The 21,436-nt window shown below is 32.3% G+C and overlaps 1 protein-coding gene across 2 annotated transcripts in view; it reads right to left on the reverse strand.

Moving 5' to 3' along the window:
* Window positions 1–21,436, reverse strand: part of LOC107449411 (transcription initiation protein SPT3 homolog) — an 80,146-nt gene that overhangs the window by 11,797 nt on the left and 46,913 nt on the right. For both annotated transcript variants that reach the window (XM_043055304.2, XM_043055303.2), the window contains exon 3: window positions 992–1,076. In XM_043055304.2, coding sequence (XP_042911238.1) covers window positions 992–1,076 — 85 coding nt within the window. The remainder of the gene's footprint in view (window positions 1–991; window positions 1,077–21,436) is intronic.

The raw sequence follows: 21,436 nt of genomic DNA on the forward strand, positions 1-21,436 counted from the left end.
ACTAAGTCTTATAACCAAATACACAGCATTAAATTACACATTCCCAATTACTAAACGCATAATTTTTATCGCTTTAAATTTTTTATACAGAAGAAGATAGAATTTTTCAAGGTCTATTTTTGCTCCCTATCTTAGAAAGCTAAGTCACTTTGAAAGATACAGTGCAATAATGCAACAACATGAATGCTCTATAATAAATCATCTGTTAAGAACACCTAAAATAATAGATAGAGAGAAAAAAGGGCTTTTAAATAGTTTTCTGTTAATTTCCCCTAACTCGTCTGTCCACAGCTAGATTTGGTGAAGTTTCATTTAAAGAATGGAAAAATTTTGCAACAAACTACAACGCAAAATAAACTGTTACTAATTAAACTGTTATGAAATGTGAATCTAAGTCATTAAAATTTATTTATTAAAAAAATCCATCGTTTTATCTTTTATGTCTTGAGTCATCCAAAATTAAGTAATATAGAGTAGTTTTAAGTGTTAAGAAAATGGCAAAAACTAAAACTAACAGTGAAAAAAAAAATATGATACTGTAATTTAACAGAAAATTTTGTCTTTGATACATATATTTAAAAAAAAAATAGCTGCTTGCCTGGTTTTGTTTTAATTTTAAAGATATTATTTGAGTTTATGCAATATACTTTTTTCATACTTATATATTTTAAAACTTGTCAACATAATCTTACAAAGATAGAGAATTGTGGGATTTCAATTCATATTGAACTAATACTTGAAGGTAAATATCAGCAAAAACGATGATTTTTAATTACAATAAGTGCACATTTATTGCACATTTTAAGTTGCAACAGCTTTAGATATTTTCAAAATTATAGGTTTTTGGTCACTATTAGGCAGTTTTGTTTTAGACTGTATATCACGCGTATTATGTCAAAGTAACTATTGATATTTAAATGATTATTGATAATCCATGCAACATGTGACCAAAACCAGAAATTTTCTATCAAATAAAAAAAATATAAATTACCAAAAGATTCATTTGCTGGCGTAGAATTTTCTCTACGTAAAGAACAGTTTCCCAAAGAGGCTTCTTACAATCTCCGAAAGAATGCCTGAAACAAAGGTTAGTGTAAGATAAGCACACAGACACACGTTCTAACGAAACAAACAATGTGTTTGTTCAAACAATAAAAAATAAATTCAAATGAACAAAGTATCATTGAGGTAAACTTCATGCATTTAAAACGCGTGTTGCTTGTTGTCACATATTCTATGTCTAGTGATAGTTAGACTAGTTCCATGACATTATATACTTCTAAAAAGTCAAAAATCATTAGAGGCAGAGCCGGATTATACCTTTCGTAGGCCCTAGGCACAGAGCCGGATTATACCTTTCGTGGGCCCTAGGCATAGCCGTTTTTGGGCTCTCCCTTCCTTCCCCCACTCCTTCCCTCTTTTCAAAATATATGCTAAAATTTTCTTGCATATTTTTTTTAAACATTTTTATTAATATGGATTTTAATTTACAAATCTGTTTATCGAACTTTATCTGCAATACCGACATACTGCCGATATTGCAGTTGATCTCGATAATACCATTATGATTAGTTCGATCGATAACTATGTTAAAGATAAACTTGTGAATACTTTTCCTAACGTTCACATTGCATTAAGAATATATTTGTCGATTCCTGGATCAAATGCAGAAGGAGAAAGATCTTTCTCCAGATTAAAATTGATAAAAAATTATTTGCGTTCAACAATGAATCAAGATCGTTTGGCATCGCTCGCCCTTATGTCTATTGAATACGACATTTTGCGTGGTTTGGAATTCGACAGCATAATACAAGATTTCGTTGAATCCAAAAAAGTAATATATTATATCATAAGATTCTGCAAAATAATTTATTACCGAAAAATATTATATTTTTATTTGTATCTTCATAATTTTGTGCAAAATACACTTATTGTTTTTAAAACTAAATTATTTTTGTTAACAATTTTTTTTCTCCCAAGTTTTTCGTAGGCCCCTGAATTTCGTAGGCCCTAGGCACGTGCCTAGTGTGCCTATAGGTTAATCCGGCCCTGATTAGAGGATCTCTATTTAAGTCATTGTGGGATAATTGCAAGCAGTCCAAAATGTCGTCCGGGTAAGCATTTACTGTTAAAAAAAAAAAAAAAAAGCTGCATCGAATCCTCTTCTCATGAGTAGTATAGTTTGTCTAAAATAAGAACTCTTCCAGACATTAGTCTGGACCCGTGGCAGGGACCATGGTAACGAGATATGACTATTTCAAGTAGGGGTGCTGGGTCATTGTTTTGGAATCTCTTCGGTCTATTGTGTTAGTCCTAGAGTGAAACTACCCTCCCTAAAATGCGCCATTCTTGTTTCCATAGCACCAGACGGCTTCAGAATTTGTGGCGGGAGGAGTTCTTAGCTTAGACAAACTATATAACAAATATTTCAAACGCTTTTGAACCATAAATAAAGTCATTATCCAAATATATTCAAAGTCTCGGAGATAGAGCGTTCGCCTCCCAACGAGGTGCCGCAGGTTCAAATGCCAGCTGTGACTAGTTGATATGAATTCTGCTCCAGGCTCGCCACGATACAGTGCTGACGTAAAACATCCTAGGTTACGTAAAACAGATCATAGGTTAGAATCGTCTGGTCGTCGAAATTTGGAAGGTTCTCCTCTCCAGGTAAAGCAAATGCGGGTTAGTTCCATTAAAAAAGTCCTCCACGAAGGCGTTTTTACCTAATATTTAATCAAAGAGTTCTTTAATCTTCCGGTCCAAAATTACAAGCTAACGGATTTGAACATTGATAGTCGTAAACTAAGAATTTGGTCGAAAACACCGGTTATAAAATAAAACAATAAGTTATTCAGAGACGCGTTGGCTCAGGAGACAGAGCCTTCGCTTCACAATTAGGTGACCCAGGTTCGATTTCCAGCGTGATTGGTTGATACGAATTCTGTTCCAGGCTCGTATCGACCACAGAGCTGACATAATATATCCTAAGTGGTAGACAGACCATAAGTCAGAATACCCTCACCGTCGGATGAATTTTGGAAGTTTTTCGTAATTATTTTTCTCTTCGTGTAATGCAAATGCGAGTTAGTTCCACCAATAAAGTCCTTCACGATGGTCAGTTTGCCCAATGCTTCATCCAGGAGTTCCCTTGTCTTCTGGGTTAGGTTCAAAATTACAAGCTTACAGAGTTGTACATAAATAAATGTAAACTCAAAATTGGGTCAGCTGTTCAACGCCGGTTATAAAGAAATAAGAATAAAATGATAAGCTATTCAAATTTTTCTCTACTGAAAATCACATTTGGAGGAAAGAAAAGTATAGATTTCTTAGCAAAATATCTTACTCCATTAGTTTAGCCGAGAACATTGATAGCTTGAATATGATAAAATTCGTTGAAGATAAAACCAAACTTTTGTGGATTTATACTTTAATCAGACAACAAAACTATAAAAAAAAAAATAAATAAATAAAAAAAAAAAAAAATGAAATCTATGCAATTAGAATAGATTTGTATAATATTCAGTAGCATAGTGAGACCAGGTATTTAACCAAAGGGCTATCGTATCAAAATCCTATCAATGACTACAATAAAACTTTATTTACAATTTTTATTATGAAATTTTTTTAACAGATATGTATTTGTCGAAGCAAAATATCCATGAATTATAAAATTGTATCATTTTTAGATAAATTTAATTATAGAGTTTTAGACAGTTACAGTTTAAACATTTAACGACAAAAAAAAAAAAAAAAAATTAGAATCATATTTTTCGAAATAATTAATTTGAAATCTGGATTGGTTAAAAAAAGTTTTAAACATGTACACATTATGAAAAATAGAAAAATTTTACTTAGTTATAAGTTAAAAACTAACTAGTGTTACAAATTATTGTGTTATTGTAAAATTAAAAAATTATTGTGTTTACGTAAGCTTTACTTTGCATAACTATAAGAAATAGTGTAAGATTATAAATAATATAATTGTAATTGTTACTAAGAAATAAATCCTTTGATCCAAATTTTTTACCTAAGTTGTAATAATGCTCTGAAAGTTAAATGAATGGGAAATACAAATCAATTTATTAAATCATTTGTTCGTTAAGACCAGCAGCTAATAAATATATACAGAAAACTCTCTTTAAAACTTTCTTATACTGTATAGGGGACTATTTTAGATGTTTATTACATTTGTGTAAAATCAAACTGTTTTACAATTTTCCAGGATTATTTTTTCTTTTTTAAAATTGACATTTAAATTTTTGAAACAAAATTGCTTAGTAAAAGGAACTTCTTTAAGTGTTAAAATGTAAAATTTATTTTATATAAAGTATTACAAATGCACCATAAAAAGCATAAAAAAGCTGAACTCAAAACTAGAAATTACCGTTTCTTTATATTATTTGGATATTATTGGAGTTTGTTTAAAAAAGAATATAAACACGTTTTAATAGAGTTAGAACAATAATAATAAAAGAAAAAAATTAATAAATTCCGGAATTCGAATTCAGAAGTAGAATAGTTAGGGTCAGTCTTAACTGTTTAATAATTGCGACAGATGGCAGCAGTTACCATAATCAGCAAAATGACACACTGCAATAATTTATCCAAAAGTTAAAATTCAAGGAGAAAGACTTGCAGTTAACATGAGAATTGAAATGTCAGCATTTTACACACATTATTAACGGTTGGGGAAAGAGAAATACTAAATGTTAACAATAATAAGGATGATAAAACATTAATTTTTGATGTTCTAAAAAAAAAAAAAACTAGTAATCAGGAGTTTGCTTTCGATGTTATTAATTAGGAATCTTATCAGGGATAAATAAAAAAAAAAAATTAAGGGTAGATTCCATACGGATTTAAAAAAAAAGCAAAAAAAAAGTTTTCTGGTATATTAGACAGTTAAAAAATTCAGGATAATTTACCAAAAGAAATTAAAATTTTCCTTAAGAGACGATGATTTCTAAGAATTCTTAATCAAAAAGACATATAATCATAATTAAAAAGACGTATATTTTTAATATACAAAATAAATAAATAAATAAATAAGAAAAATACACTTTTTCTTGCATTATTCAGTATAGATTTTCTTTGTAATAAATGAAATAATGTTATTAAAAAAAATATTTTAATAATATTATCTATACACACAATAACATAAAATAATAAATTTATAAAAATCAAACTTGAATTTAAAAATAATTAATTCTATTACTATCTGAATTTAACAAACATATCAGGACCAAAGTTTTGACACCAAATAAGTAAATTAATTTAAAATAGAGAGGTGAGAAAAAACGTAAACTGCATTTTGTTTGGAAGAAAGTGTGAAATCAATTTTAGAGAAAAGAGAAAATAGGACATGCTGTGGACTATAGCTGATAATATTAGAGAACCTTGCATGTTTATTTTCAGACTATCCATCTGATAATCTTTTCAAAAATATTAATTGGCTCTAGATAAATAACAAATAATTATTACCTCTTTCCATCATTAACAATTTAGAATTTTGTTAAAATTACTTATATCTTTTAAAATTGCATTTTAATTTTAAAAAAATACATTGGAAATCTTTTGTTTCAGTTGTTAAAGGAAAAAAAAAACTTTATAAGCTAAAACATATTTCTTTCGAATAAGTTTCAATCCATTTTAATCTACTTTAAACAAACTAAATTGAAGGAATTTTTCTTCATTAAAACTGTCTAAAATATAACACATAAAATTATTTGTTTACAAAAGTAAATCGATACAATTCCTAATTTCTTTTAATCGCATCCCAAAGAATACAAATTTAATGCCCTTAAAAAATGGAGATAAACCATTTTTTATAGAGAAGGCACTTACAATTCATCCAAGGAAGATTGTAAGCTCGATTTTCCTCGTATTATTTATTCACTCATGCTCAAAAGTTATGGAACAAACATTACATTCAATCAATACATCAAAATTTTATTAAAACTTTGTAGGAAATACACCAAAATATTTCAAACGATGATAATAAAAATTAATGGCACGAATTCAAAATCATGAAATGAACAATTCCAAACTGAAGAGGAGAAACGTACTTGAGACATTTCATTAGCTTCAAAAATTAAGGTAGAAAAATCACATGTTTCATGCGTCCAATATAGACGCCCATTATCAAGACCAATCAACAAGGGAAATTCACAACATCAACATTATATCAGTATCATCAACATAGGACAGAGGACTTATGTTTTCTTCACTGATGCGTGCGTCTGCTGAATGATTCTCGACAGGTTCACTAATGGAGAGAGCCAGGGAACCGAAGCATGATGAAAGTGGGAAACTATGTAAAACGAGGTGTTATGGAGTGAATCGGCATGATGTAGTGCCGCTATGCAGGCAAGTATGACTACATCAAGAAGGTACCCTCAGATTTTTCTGAGATGTAGGAATGAAATCTCAATTTCGATGTAAGATTTCTCAGAGTTCGTTGGTTATGCTTCATTTTTATGGATGACAACACACATCCACGTGGTACTGGTCTGGTCGAGGAATACTTTGAAGTCAAATATATTATCGAAGGATTGAGGCGGCAATCAGATCCTCAGACCTATGTCCCATCCAACATGACTGGGATGCCCTTGGGAGAGAATTCGAAGTTAACTACCCACTCTCACGAGCCGCGATTACTCAGTGATTAAAAGCACTGATGTTTCATTGTGAGGAACTACAGTTCAATCCTCAGAAGCGGCTACCCAGCTTCTGACTGATGGGTATTAGCTTATCTGAGAAGTAAAAACGCCTTGCGCACAATGCCGACCCATTGCCACAATTTTGCCGTTGGTCACGAAATTGTAGAACCTTAAGCTCCATGATCCCTTGGTCTGCAACAGGATGATGCAGGAATGCTTTTATTTACCCCCTCAAGCAAACTTCCTGGGAGAAAAATTGCGTCAATGGAGAAGTATGATTTACTGTTGCAAGACTTTAGATTTGATGTTTTAAAGCATTTGCGAACCTCATTAACAGCATAGGAGTTCGTGGTGTGACCTGTATTGCCGTCAGAGGAGAGAGGGTCGATTCTCGCATTAAATCCTCTACAAGTGCAATTTCGAGACATCATTTTAGATTATCTTAAAGAAATGCCTATTAACTCGTGATTTTGAGTAGGTACCATCGCATATAATTCCATTCGATAATATAATTTCTTTCGTTTTTGTATGTAATTTAATTAGATTTAGTACACTATTTCTTGAGTTATCCGTAAAAGTGTGTCTGTTCACTTAACTTTTTGACTCGAGTGCACTTTGCACTTCTGATCATATTCTCCGTAACTAATTATTTTATTACCTAATTCAATATTTATCGTACTGTTATAGTGTTGGTGTGGTTCCTCCCCACTTTTCAGATGGTAAAGGGCAATTAAGAATTTTAGAATCTATCAATCTTTGCTGATCACATAAACTAGTACGCATATTGCAATCTTTCGGCATGGAATCTGAAGCCCAACTCAGATAGAAGTAGACATGAATGATTAGAAAACTAAGACAAATATTTATCTGATTCTCTCTAGTTTCTGAATTCCTCAAACTCAATCCAATTAAACATTAATAACGCTACCATCTTGATTGAATTATTCATTACACCGAGACTTTATCTGGCATTTATCAGCAGCCAAAGTGGATCAAAACTCGTCTTGAGTCACTTTGAGAGTATCTTATAACTAAGAATCTTTCACCACTTAGCTATTGCTCCAATAGCCACATCAATATGTGATACTACTTTTTGGGTCATAAATTATCACACAATGATCCATCTCATTAATAAATAACAAAAAGATTTACCAAAAATAAAATAAGCTTACCGTATACAGGGTGTATAGCCAAATCTTCGAATCAAAAATAAGCACTTTTTAAAAACTTTTCAAGCACTTTACAAAAATTTTCAAGCACTCAAAAAATTCATATTCAATCAATGATATTATTGAAAAACAAAAACTTCTTATAAACAGTTTTAGCGTTAAAAAAAAAAACAAAAAAGAAACGGGCGTAAATCAAAACAATCAGTACCTTCCCGCATCACCGAGTGAATTCAACTTGACCCTGAACTCAGAATAAAAGTACCCCTATCCCCTACGTCAAAAAAAGTGTTAGAAGTAAAATAAAATAAACAAGAACAAAAATAAATTAAATTAAAAAGAAAAACATTTCATAAGGATCTGATATTCTCTATCCGAATTGGAGCACTCGGGTTTCGGTTTCAAATGTGCGCATGCGCAAGTCATAACATGGGTACGACATGAAGTCCGCGTCAATGATTACGTAGCAAACTCCCCATTTTTCGTGAAATGCATGGGATCCACCAGATATCACTGAAGGAAAGAAAAAAAGTTATTCGGAAAAAAGCACTTTTTAAAAACGCCAGCTGAAAAAAGCACCTTTAAAAGTTTTTAAAAACGAAATCCCCAAAAAAGCACCTTTAAGTACTTTTTACAAACGCTACGCACCCTGCGTATAGTTTAGGTTTGTAAAGACTCAAGCTGAAACAATGATTCAGCTAAGTTCTTACTTTAAATTAGTATCAATAAATAATAATCTTTTGAATGCCTTAATATTAATTAAATTATACGAAAATAAAGGCTAACATAAATCCTGCAGATTTTTTTTTATCTAATACCCACCTGGGTAGACATTCGTCAATTCAGGCATATTAGGGCAGATTTGAAAGCCACTCTTTCAGAAGCACCATATTAGGTGGGCCAAGGTTGCTCCCATAGTAAGGACAGATAGTACAGAGAATGAAAGAACATCCAAGTCTTGTCCGGGATTCGAACATAGAACCTTTCTAATACAAGGTCAGTTCCTTGACCCGTACACAGTCCGGACGGCTGCTACAGAATTTTAGTTAATTGAATAACTCAAAAATTTATTATTTCAAATGACAATTGTATTTGAAGTACAATTTTCCGTATTGCTTTACTAACGAATGTTCGCATTTACTATTTAATGTCTTATAAGTAAAAATCACTAGCAACCGTTAAGGAAAATAAAATGCAATTTAGACTATCTTACAATGTTTCAAAAAGAATCCGAACTCTTTTGCTCCAAATCTCCAGAAAAAAAAAGTTTTTCCCTTTTTTATGCTCCTTTTCCCTCCCCAAGGCTCCGGAAACCTTTCGATGCAGTGTAAGATAAAGGGAGGAAATCCCTAACGTTTCCTCCGTATTCGTAAATTTAGCGATCAGGGTACAAGAAGACGGACAGAGAGAGAAAAAAGGAGGGAAAAGGAAAAAAGAGCAAACCGCAGCGGGACGTCGTCTCTTCTGGATCCCATCAGGACGGGATAAAGATCTCCGGAAATGAAGGAAAACCTCAAAATCCCTTCGTCCCCCATGGATTGGGGAATGCGGAAATAAAATAAAGTAAAGCGGAAATGGGAGCAGAACCACACCTTCTCACATTTTGATGCGTTTCCATAACTCAGTTGAAGAATGGTACGCGTCATCTTAGAAGAGAATGATCATAACCTTGAAAAATGACTAACTACATGACATTCCTTAAAAAGGAGGGGAAAGAAAAATCTCTGAGAAAATAAGTTGCTTAAATTGTATTTATAAAACTGCATTTAACTATTTTGATTGATATATAGCTTAGTCAGGTGATATCTTACAGAAGGATACACTAAACTATACATGTATAGGTATTTAAGAAGTTTGGAATGGTTTAAGGATCAAGTAAGATGAAAATTTTCACTACTTTATACTTTCATTAGGGAGCATTAAAATATACAGCCTATATGTTGCAAGACTGTATAAATTCTCTAAGAATTTCAGTTTTTAGTTATGATGTGCCTATCTTGAGAAACAGTATCGTTTGGAAAATTGAATGGCCACAAAGGCATTTTCGGAAAATTGAATTGAATAGCTAAAGGATTCTGGGCTGAAGTAAACAGTTGTAAAGCTAGCCCAGCATTAAAGCTGCCATATTCTAAACTTTTTTACGATCTGACACGAATTACAAACTAAAATAGTTTTTTTTTTATATGTTAGTGAACTAGGTGAGATTCTGACAAATTTCAAGCATGACTGACAATTTTAGGTCACTTATGCGTATTTGCAAAAAATTTACTATCAATAATAATCTAATAAATGAAATCGGTCTATGATGGCACAGTGATTATAGCACCAGTTACCAAAGTGTAGAGCTAGAATTTTATACCAAGGGGTGGCTTGGAGCCTACCCAATCAGATCGATTAGTTGCAGCTTGCTTGAGAAGAGAAGGCAGCCGAAGTGCCATTCTAACCACATTGGCACAATCATGGCATTTTTCTCAAAATTGTGTAGATTAACTTTCATGACCCCTTAATCCTTAATTGGATAACTTCGATTTTGCTCCTAACAAATGAAATGTGTAATAAAGTAATTTTAAAAAAAATGAATGAGAAAAGAATTCAGGCAATAGCAATACTCAAAACTTTGGATTAAAAAAAAAAAAAAAAAAAAAAACTATTACTCTGGATTGTTGGGATGTGATTCATCTGAAATAATCTCTTATTACAGATAATATGCATGCTTGGTAAAGTTACTTAAAAACAAAGCAAGCTACATAAGTGTTATAGGTCGAAAAAAATCTAGCACACTTTTACAAACAAACCTTGCTTTGCTTTGTGTTTTCTTTATAATTATACATAAATTTCAAAAAAAAGTTGGAAAAAAAAAGAAGAAAATGATGAATAAACTGAATATGTAATATGTCAGAAGTTAACAAAACAATTCTGTCAAATGTTGCCACTTAATAGTTTTAGATATTCAAACATAACTTTTTCTAAACTTAGAAACTGAGAATGGTTTGCTAAAAGCCAGAACTAAAAACAAATACTAACCACCGATACTTTCTTAGATGTAGCAAGTTTTTCATTTATTGTGGTGTATATAAGAGCACCAGAAAGATATACGGCAGAAATAAGATGTCACGAAAAAAAATTTAAGCAGTATCAATGCAAAATTTAAAACTATTAGAGACCGATTATCTGAAAGGTTTGACTTGATGCACTGTGTCTGGAAATGTGCAGAAAAGCGGTCAAAAAGCGAAAAGAAATCCGGAGTAAAATAAGGATTTAGGTTGCCTAGGAAACCGGACAAGACCGCATCACAAGTGAGAGGAGGGTAGACAATAAATTTTCGCGGTTCTCTTCCACTTGGCTCTTGGGAATTAGTGGCACAAATGGCGACATTGAACGAAAATTTGGAAACGGTTGCCAACTTTTCAAGAGAAACTTAAGGAAGAATATTCACAATAATTGAATACCTAAGGCGCAATCTATATGAATGAGAGATTTATGGTATTTAACCAATCCTCCAAAACCTTATTTGCTTAAGTAATTGAAGAGCTGAATGGAAAAACTTGTTAACAGACAAACTAGGGAATTAAAAAAAAACTTTTATAATATATCGAAACATAAGTAGCAGTTAAGAGAGAGCGTTCTCCGAAAAAGAATTATGTTCAAAATATACAATTTGTTATGACGTATCTGTAAATTCCTAAATTTAAGTGTTTTTAAAAGCTTTTTGATCAAGGAGTTATCGAAGACAGCTGGAGTCAGAGTCGAAAAAATTTGTTCCGATTCTAACTCCGGTTAAAAAAAAAAAGTTAGGTCTTAAAGATTTTAAAATATTTCTTAATCTTATGAAAATTATTTAGACAAATACTTATTATTAAGTGAACAAAAATATTTCTCGAATGAATATTACAGAGCTTTTACTTAAATTACAAACTTACTTAGATCTACTTCATTTATTAATTTAACTTATCGCAAGGCCAGTATTGTTACAGCATAAAATGTAATTTCAGAAGGAATAATTTTAATTACAATCGTACATAAAAAAATAGAATTGTATATAATTTGAAAATAACGTTTATCTAGCAACAATATTTAATTTTTCTCCAAGGATTTGGTGAAACAGCTAGCTTCACAGAAATATCCGATTTCGAACATTTCAACTGCAGACCCCATAGCAGTGCATTCAACACTCTCCACACAAAACTCCTTCGCCTGCTTGAAAATGACACTTATTGTTCAAGTGTAAGTCTCCCAGAAAAATCCGGAGTCGAACATTTCAACTACCGACTCTATCTCAGCATTTAACTTAGTCTCCACACAAAGCTCTTTCACTCGCTTAAAAATTACACTTATTGTTTAAGTTTTAGTCTTTCAGAAAAATCCGGAGTCGAACATTTCAACTACCGACTCTATCTCAGCATTTAACTTAATCTCCGCACAAAACTCTTTTATTTGCTTGAATTGCCTGAAAATGATTCACGTATTGTTGAAGTTTTGGTCTTTCAATCTATCATTATTTTAAGTCAGTGTTATTTACTTGAAAAACTATAGGTCTGATTCTGTGGCTGGAATGGTATGGAAAAAAATTGTATATTTCTTTGCTAACTAAATCTTTATCCTGACAACGTACAGTATCCCGAACAACTCCCCACCCCCACCTATTTTTAAAACTGAAGAATATTGATTATGTGTTCAATAATCGATTTACCCATTTAAACTAAATAAAAAGGGGAAAATATTTCCTACACACTAATGAAGAGAGGCAGGACTTCACTTAAAATTCTCGTTCTTTTTACCTCCATCGATCAAGATGCTTGCGGTTATTGTGCGTCCACTTTTATTTATTATTCCATTTTTCTAAAAATGTTCCACGTTTGTTACAAGAAGGTGATCGATAATCTAATGATCTGACGAGTCTTTTCAGCATATTTGAGTTGTTCTCAGTTCTGTTGGTTTGGAGTTATTCATCGATTTTGTGGCTGATGGAAAATATTTGCGGTGTAACAAAATTCGAAGAAAGATATCGGAACGGATTTTTAATAAAATACAGAGTGGGTTCGAAACGCTAGAATTCAAGCTATAAAATAAATACCTTTTAATTCCAAAGCAATTGAAGAAGTTGTGACACACTTTGAAGATTACGTATGAAGGATACGTCAATTGTTTTTGGACACGAGTATCAACAGTTTCAGTTTTTATACCAATCGATAACAACTTTATTGCTTCTAAGTGTGAAAAGAACAATATCAATGTGGCTTAAAAATTTACAAAAAAAAAGTTAAGTTTTGAAATCAGACATAAAAACGTACTTTCTCTGAATAAACACATCTTTTTTTTGAACGGGTTCGGATTTTAGACTTTCAAAATATATAGCAGCAATCTGGGAAATATAATACCAAGAGTTTGATCTGGAGAACGTTTCTCAGTTTGATCAGGGGAATGTTTCCCAGAAGATCAGAATGTTGTTTGCGGCTACCCCCTACATTTCGGGAATCTGGAATCCGGATCAGCCGTAAAAAAAGGTTTGTTTATTTAGAGAGAGAGTACGTTTTTCTGTCTGATTTCTTAACTTAAAATGTCGTTCGCACTAATTAATTAGCATATTTGAGGGCACCCCTAAAACCATTAAGACTGAGTCCTAGAAAGTGAAGATCCGATCATCAAATCAAAAGTTATTCAGAATGTTACGTATTTATTAATTTTTTTTTCTTGCACACTGTATATATTGGGTGATGATACAACAGAAGTATTGAGAAGAATTGCATAGCAAACCATGACTGGAAATACACTCATGGACAAAAAAATTAGTACACCAAGAAATAATTACGGGATCGTAACGAAACTTGCAATGAAGGTACATGTCGGGGAGATATGCAAATGATTAAAAAAACAGCGTGATTGCGCAATACGTATAGCCAGTAGAGGGCGTTGAACGTCGTACTCTGTGGAGTATAAAAGAGGTAACCAAAGCTTGTTTGAGTGTGCTGAATTACAAAGGAAAAGCTGAGGTAAACATGCCATTACGCCGTGTTCGATGACAATATGAGCAGTTGTCGCAGTTTGAGAGAGGGAGAATCGTCGGGATGATGGAAGCTGGGTGGTCAGCTAGGCGAGTAGCTCGTCAGTTAGGCCGCTCTGATTGTGTTGTTAGGAGGTGTTGGGACCAGCGGACCCGAGAGATGTCATGTACACGAAGACCAGGTTCAGGACGCCCTCGACAGACCAGTTGTCGAGAAGACCGCCACATCGTAAGAAATGCACGCGTACGGCCAAGTGTCTCATCGGCCGCCAGGCACAGGTAGCACCTTCACTAGAGGCCCCTGTGTCTTCTCGAACCATACGAAGGCGCCTGGTTGAAGGACAGTTGGTATCGCGGAGTTCATTACGTGTGCTGCCCATGACGCCCACCCATCGACGCCTCCGTTTGGGGTTTTGCCGTGCACGAGGAAACTGGACTGCAGCGGAATGGAACCAGGTCGTCTTTAGCGACGAATCCAGATTCAATCTCAGCAGTGATGACAATCGTGTTCGCGTGTGGAGACCCAGCTGTGAATGCCTCAATCCTGCCTTTGCTGTACAGCGACACATCGCCCGCACAGCTGGTGTGATGGTATGGGGTGCCATTGCCTACAATACACGGTCACCCCTAGTATTGTTCCGTGGCACCATGACAGCCCAGCGGTATGTCCATGAAATCCTGCAACCACATGTGTTGCCACTCATGCAACGGCCCCCAGAAGCCATTTCTCAACAACACAATGCTCAGCCTCATACGGTAAGGGTGTCACAAGACTGTCTCCGTACTGTTACTACCCTTCCTTGGCCTGCCCGATCCCCAGATTTGTCTCCAATCGAGCATATCTGGGATCATTTGGGACGGCGAGTTGGGCATCCCACGAGTTTGAACGAACTAGAGGCAAGGTTGCAGCAAATATGGAACGAAATGTCTCAAGACATCATACAGAATTTGTGTGCCTCAATGCCCGATCGTATCGCATTGTGCATTCGCGCTAGAAGGGGTCCAACGGGGTATTAACTCCTCCATTCTTTCGCCTTTTTCTCTGAAATAAATTATCCTTTTTCCTTGATTTTCTAATCATTTACTTATATCTAAGTAGTCATTACGTATGTAAAATTTCATTTCATTTTGATGACTCCTTCTTGGTGCGCTAATTTTTTTGTCCATGAGTGTATTAACGTGAGTAACTTTATTACGAATTCCTAGATCATGAGCTTTTGAATTCGTACTTTTATTTATCAAAATAATTTAAATTTTAAGTTGATTTTATGTTTATTAATATTTATTGTCAGAAATTGTTGTTTCATCGCAACTTCATGATTTGGCGATTAATTTTTCGTTAACACTAGATTGCCTAAGAAAGTCATTTTGATTGTTTTTTTTAATTTCAATTAGAAAAACAATGATGTATATAATGGCATAATTTCTTAGAGTTTTGTGACTTTTTGTACAACATATAATTTTTTCTACTGTTTATACTTATTAACAACTTGTTGTGTGACTGTAAATAATGTAAAAAATATTAAAAATTAATTTTAAACAAATTTCTTTACACATTAATTATTCTTTCACAATGCAGTCATTTTGGGCAATATAGGTATTTCAGTCTTTCTAGTGTTAATTTCCAAAGAACTTGGTTGGTATACTTTTCGGTGCACGTTTCTTTTTAAAAAAAAGATTATAAATTAAGAATATTTAAATTTTAATGACCTTCTACAGACAATTTATTTTTAAAAATACAAAGATTCTTAAATAGAATTTTTAAACTTTTTATAGCCAGTTTGCTCTTCGTACGCTGAAGAACCTTAAAAATTCCTTCCAATTTCTTAAATATCGTACTCCTGCCGTTTTTTCTTTTGTAATCCTTTAATCCCTTTTTTACTTCTTTGTGGCATGTAATAATAGTGCCAAGTAAATTTCCACAATTAAGCGAAAAAGTTCTCCCAGCACTTTTTTCTTTGAGCATTCAATCACATACACCAAATTCATTGGTGTGTAAGAAAATTATTTCTTTTTATAACCGCGATTAAAAGCAATGTGGTTTTTAAAACCATCAACTCTCATTGTCAAAGGAGGGAAAGAAAAAGCTTTTTATAAAGTTGAAAAAAAAAAAGGCTCCTTTTCTCTGTTGCAAATACTGCCAAGTTTGATATCCGGCTTAAGTGCAATTCGGTGATCCACAGATGCGACATGTGCTCTGTACCGAAAAGAAATTTTGAGTCTTAAAAGTTTTAAGTCTTAAGAAAGTTTACTTTCTCCTCCCTCAATTCTCTTTAATTTCTTAGTTGAATTGCCAAGTCACTTAATCTAAAAGCTACTAAGGATTTAATCGTTATTCTAAACAATTTATCAAGGCTGTGAACAATTATATCAGAATACTATCAGGGATTTATTTTTCATATAAATTTCAAAGTAAATTCATGATTTTTTTCGTCATCGGAAAATATTTTTTAGACAGCATATTTTAGAATTTTTATTACCAATTGACACAGAGAATTTTGTCAAAAATTTTTTTTGCAGTGTTTCAGGCTCCGTTTTCGGTGAGACTTTGACGTATCCCCATAAAAAGAAATAACGATCACATGACATAAGGTCCAGGGATCTAGGCGGTCAAGTGATTAAAGGTAAATCACTGTCACACACACGCTCAAGAGACACTGTTTATGGACCACATATGCCAAAAAAAAAAAAATGATCATAAACGCAGCATTAAACCACTCACGATCAATGCAGCATTGAATTATTGATAGTGTGAAACTGCCAAAGATGCGGAACGATTTTGATTACAGATTAGATGATTATCATCATCATCAAACATTTGTAACGAAAAAAAGAAAAAAAAGGGTATAATTTACATAAATTTTGCGAAAAATATCTAAGATTTTTGATGTATGTAGTTTTAAAAAGTATACTTTCCTTTCTCCTTAGTCAATAGACACAAGAAAGGAAAATGAATATATAAATCTAATTTGTATTATTTCCAATAGAGTTAACATGAGAGTTTCATCTCTGTCACCATAAGGGTAAAAATGAGATCAGGATTTCTTTACTTAAATGAAAGAAAAAAAACATTAAATATTAAGGATAAAATTACCATATAGGAATGACATACAAGGTTAAAACCCGATTTTAAATATTTAAAATTTCGAAACTATACTAACATGTTAAAATAAATGATACACATCATATGTCATTTTTTCATTTACAAAAAAGATTTGATGAGTGACAATTTCTTTTTTCAAATGATATGTTAATTTTAATTTACAAAAGTTTGATGTGAGATCAATTTTTTTTCCCCCACGACAAACACCTAATCTGCAATAAAGTTCGTTCCACACTGGCACTGATTCCTAATGCTGCGAAAATGCGCTAAGTTCTTTTAATTTCTCAAGTTCATAAATAGTGCCTTTGACGTAACTTTATAAAAAGAAATCACGTGGCGCAAGGTCGAGGGACCTTGGTGGTCATATGAGTAAAGGAAAATATTGTCGCCCGTACGCCCCAGACAGTGTTTATGGATTACTGATACTGAAAACTAAATTGAACAAGAATGCTTTTGTGCAACATTGAGCAATTGATAGTGAGAAACTACAAAAGGCGTGGAACAAACTTGATTACAGATTAGATGTTTGTCCTGTAACGATAAGGTCACACATGAGTGCTTCATCTTTCCCACTATAAGGGAAAAAAGGACAGGAGGATGGTTTGATTTCTTCACGCAAAACATTCATTTAAATAGTAAAGATATTGTTACCATCTAGCAATGATATACAAGGTTAAAACAAATGAAATACCAGATTTTTCAGTATTTATAATATCGAAACTATTTATACAATAAATGATATACGAAAAAGGAAAATCAACTTTTTTAAACACCAACAGCTCATCTCTAATCTAACCACACGGGCAATGATTCTTTCTACTGCAAAAATGTGTTCCTTAAGAATATGCTATACCACGGGAAGGTGAACATAAAGTAAAGCATGAAGTTTCAAATACTGAAAAGAAAATTTTAAAATATCAAAATGAAAACAACTTATGAGAGGATAAGTTAGGATTAGGCAGGGAAGTTTTCTTCCAATAATTTATTCGCCCTTTTTGATATTTTAATTTTTTTACAGCAATTGAAACTTAATGGCTTACTCAAGTTCTGCCTGAACTCACTTTTTCTATACTTTAAATTAGTCATGGAGGTGAAACAGAATTTGTTTTTTTCCCGTGGTATAACGTCCTCTTAAGTTCTTGTAGTGTTTCAGGCACCGATGATAGCTTATAAATAGTGCCTTTGACGTAACTTTACAAAAAGAAATCTCATGGCGCAAGGCTTAGGGATCTAGGTGGTCATGTGAATAAAGGTCTCCCCCGTACACCCCAGATAATAGGTCACTAATGCTGAAAAAAAATGGAACAAAAATGTTTGTGAGCAACATTGAGCAATTTAAGTGAGAAACTACAAAAGATGTGGAACGAACATGATCTGGGTGGGCATTAAAAAAACAACTGTGATTAAATACTGTCTCTGAAATATACGTATTAGCATATAGGATACCATCCACTAAGGTGCTTGAGTAACATTAAACAAATAGTCAATTTGGCGATTTAGATTGTTTTAGTTTATTCACCACCAAATAAATTTAAAAACAATTTTAAATATTAATTTGGTAAGCACGTTTAAATTATTTTAAAAACAAATGAATTAAAAATATTTTCTTAACTGATATTTTATTTCGTTGAAGAAAGTAAAAAAATCGAAACTGTGGTCTGTTTAGACTGCATAGCCGCACTTTTAATAATATAAGCTTCTTATAAGCGTGAATATCGCATGTACACAATTTCAAAATAATTCAAAACTTTTGTAACAATGGTGTCGTGCAGCGTTTAATTTAAAGTTACAGATGTTTTGAAAAATCCTAACAAATTACGCTCTTTCAAATAATTTACAAAAATCTTTTTTCTTCTCAAATTTGTAGCCTTTTTTCCTGATAGTGATCTTTGTATTAGCTTTCTTTTTCTATTTGATACGCTGAAATTAGTTTATGCAAATACTTTCTTTAAAGACCAGTTTAAATTCAATAATTCGAAAAAGTTTGCATAGAAAAAAAAAGCTATATTAGACTAAGTAAGGCCTAATTAAATTCGTGAACCCTAAATACAGCTTAAAAGATAACAAATTATCATCGCCAAAGCGGATAAAAAAAAAACCGTTTTTCAATACCTGTTTGAAGCTCATTTGAACTTGAAAAGCATAAAAAGCTGTTCGTAAAATGTGGTAATTTTTACTTTAGTTGATCACGTTAAAAATTTCTTTCTCTGTCTCAACCAAACATTTCTTAAGACAAAGAACTCCTTTAATTTCGGTTTTTTTTCAGGTTTTTTCCTAATCTGTTGTGAAAATATTTTTTCCTCTCTTTTTCATGCATAAAAGTTGTCGACAGAAACAATGCCAGACAATTACTACCGTCCAAATTTCTTAATCACCATCAGTGATTTCGAAAAAAGAATCCCCGAGCTACGGTTGCGGTTTTCACAGTTAATTCTTCAGTTCGGTATTATATTATTTTTATCAAAACTCTCCAAAGAAGAAAAAAAAAATTAAACAAGAGAAACGTGTTAAAAGCACAATTAACTTTGCTGTAATCCTTTTGTTTCGGGATATCCATTTTTTGCGTTTAAATACCTTTTTTTTTTCTGGAGCTCGCATTTATTTTAATGCATCTCATTATCCACCTCTTTTGAAAAATACGACTTTAAGATTCTTTGTGTCTTTGTATATTTTTTCCTCTTAATTCAAAAGTTTTAGCATTTATCTTTTATTCTTACTTTGTGTATTTTTTTGCGTTTGCTTGCAGTCCACTTTTTTTTCCTGGAAAAATTAAAACCGGAAGCGGGATTAAGTTCGAAATTCGAGTAAGTAGAGGTTTTTATTACATAGAATGATGGAAACGGATTGTGGAAGAAAGGAAGCAGACGGGAAAAAAAGCGGAAATTTGCAAAAGCACTGGAAAAAAAAAAGAACGCTATAAGCCTAATTGTATGCTTTGATTTCATAAGAAATTTTTGTAACTACTAAGCAATAGATAGATTTCAAAGAGACTTTATTTTTTTTAATTCAAATATTCCAAGTGCTTTAAAACGCTAAAATTGCTTAATGAAATATATGCAACAAGAATTATGCATAAAAAAAAATGCATGAATGCTCTTAGTAAACAAACATTATCCATGAAAACAAACAATAACATTAGAACAATGTTACCAATGAAAAAGATATACAGAATGAAATAACTGTGATTTTAAACGATTTAAATACTTTAATTCCTCAATAATGCAATTGAAATACTTTAAAAAACCTATTTTCTTTTCCAAGTCAGCTAAGTAAAATCGAATACATCATTTTATTTCTTTTTCCAAAAATACACATTACGTAAAACACTATATGTCCTGTTGTTACATTAAATTTTAGAAAACATTTATAAAGAACAATTGTCACCTGTAAGTTCACCAAGTAATGTAAGATAGTGCAAAAATCTTAAAACTTGCACTACGTCTAGTGCGGAACACGATCCAAATAACACGTCCAGTACGTTTTATTTTGATTTCTGCAAAATAGGGTAAACTAACCAGTGAAGGAACACTTAAGCTTCGCTTGCCTATTAAAAAATCATATTAATTTCAAAATTCGTAATTTTAGTTAAATGACAGTGTCAACATATTTGTTACTAATTGCAAATTATGTAAAAAAAAATTGTAGAGAACTTACATAATATTGTTTTAAAGTTTTTGAGGTTCAAATAACAAGTAGTAAGAAGACCAAGTGAAGGAACAGCTCATACCAGTGAAGGAACACCCAGTAAAGGAACACTTAATTTTGGTTATTTTTTAATGCTCTTTATGAATTTATAAGCCATACAAATATTTAAAAACAAGCCTATACTTGAAATTATAACATATAAATACTTGGAAAATGTAATTTTTTTTTTTGTAATCATGAATTGAAAATTAAAGTGTCAACATATTAACACATACTGTTCATTCACTGGGAAATCTATGCCCAGCAAAGGAACATGCCTGTTCCCTCACTGGTTAGAAGTTGTTTTTCGTATTTGTAACATTCTTTTGATGCGGAACATCACTAAAGGTACAAGAAAATTAAAGTTTATCTCTTATTTTCATTAACTTAGAAAAAAAAACAGTAAAGGAACACTTGCTCCTTCACTGGTTTTTCATCGTTTGGTGATCCAGTGATTAAACACCCCCTTATCTCAGTACTTTATTATGCTATGATGCTTGAGAAAAAAAAAAAACGTAACTTCAATAACTTTATTTTGAATTCTCTTTTTCACAGTGAGAAAAATAAAATTCTTACATGTAATTAATTCCACTTAAAACATATAAATACAAACACTCACCATATAATTTTTTCGAAGAAACAAGGTGTTGCAGAGATAATAACAAATTCAAAAATTTTTACAGAGAAGTCTGTTTGACCAGGTAATCCAAAACATTGCTAGATGACTTCCTATAGTTTGGCAGTAAGCTATTGGTACCAATCAATCTAAAGAAAAACTTTCAAATTCTTATTTTTAATCAATATATATGAAATATTCATTCAC

Source organism: Parasteatoda tepidariorum, chromosome 4, assembly GCF_043381705.1.
Source record: "Parasteatoda tepidariorum isolate YZ-2023 chromosome 4, CAS_Ptep_4.0, whole genome shotgun sequence".
Classification (NCBI taxonomy): domain Eukaryota; kingdom Metazoa; phylum Arthropoda; class Arachnida; order Araneae; family Theridiidae; genus Parasteatoda; species Parasteatoda tepidariorum.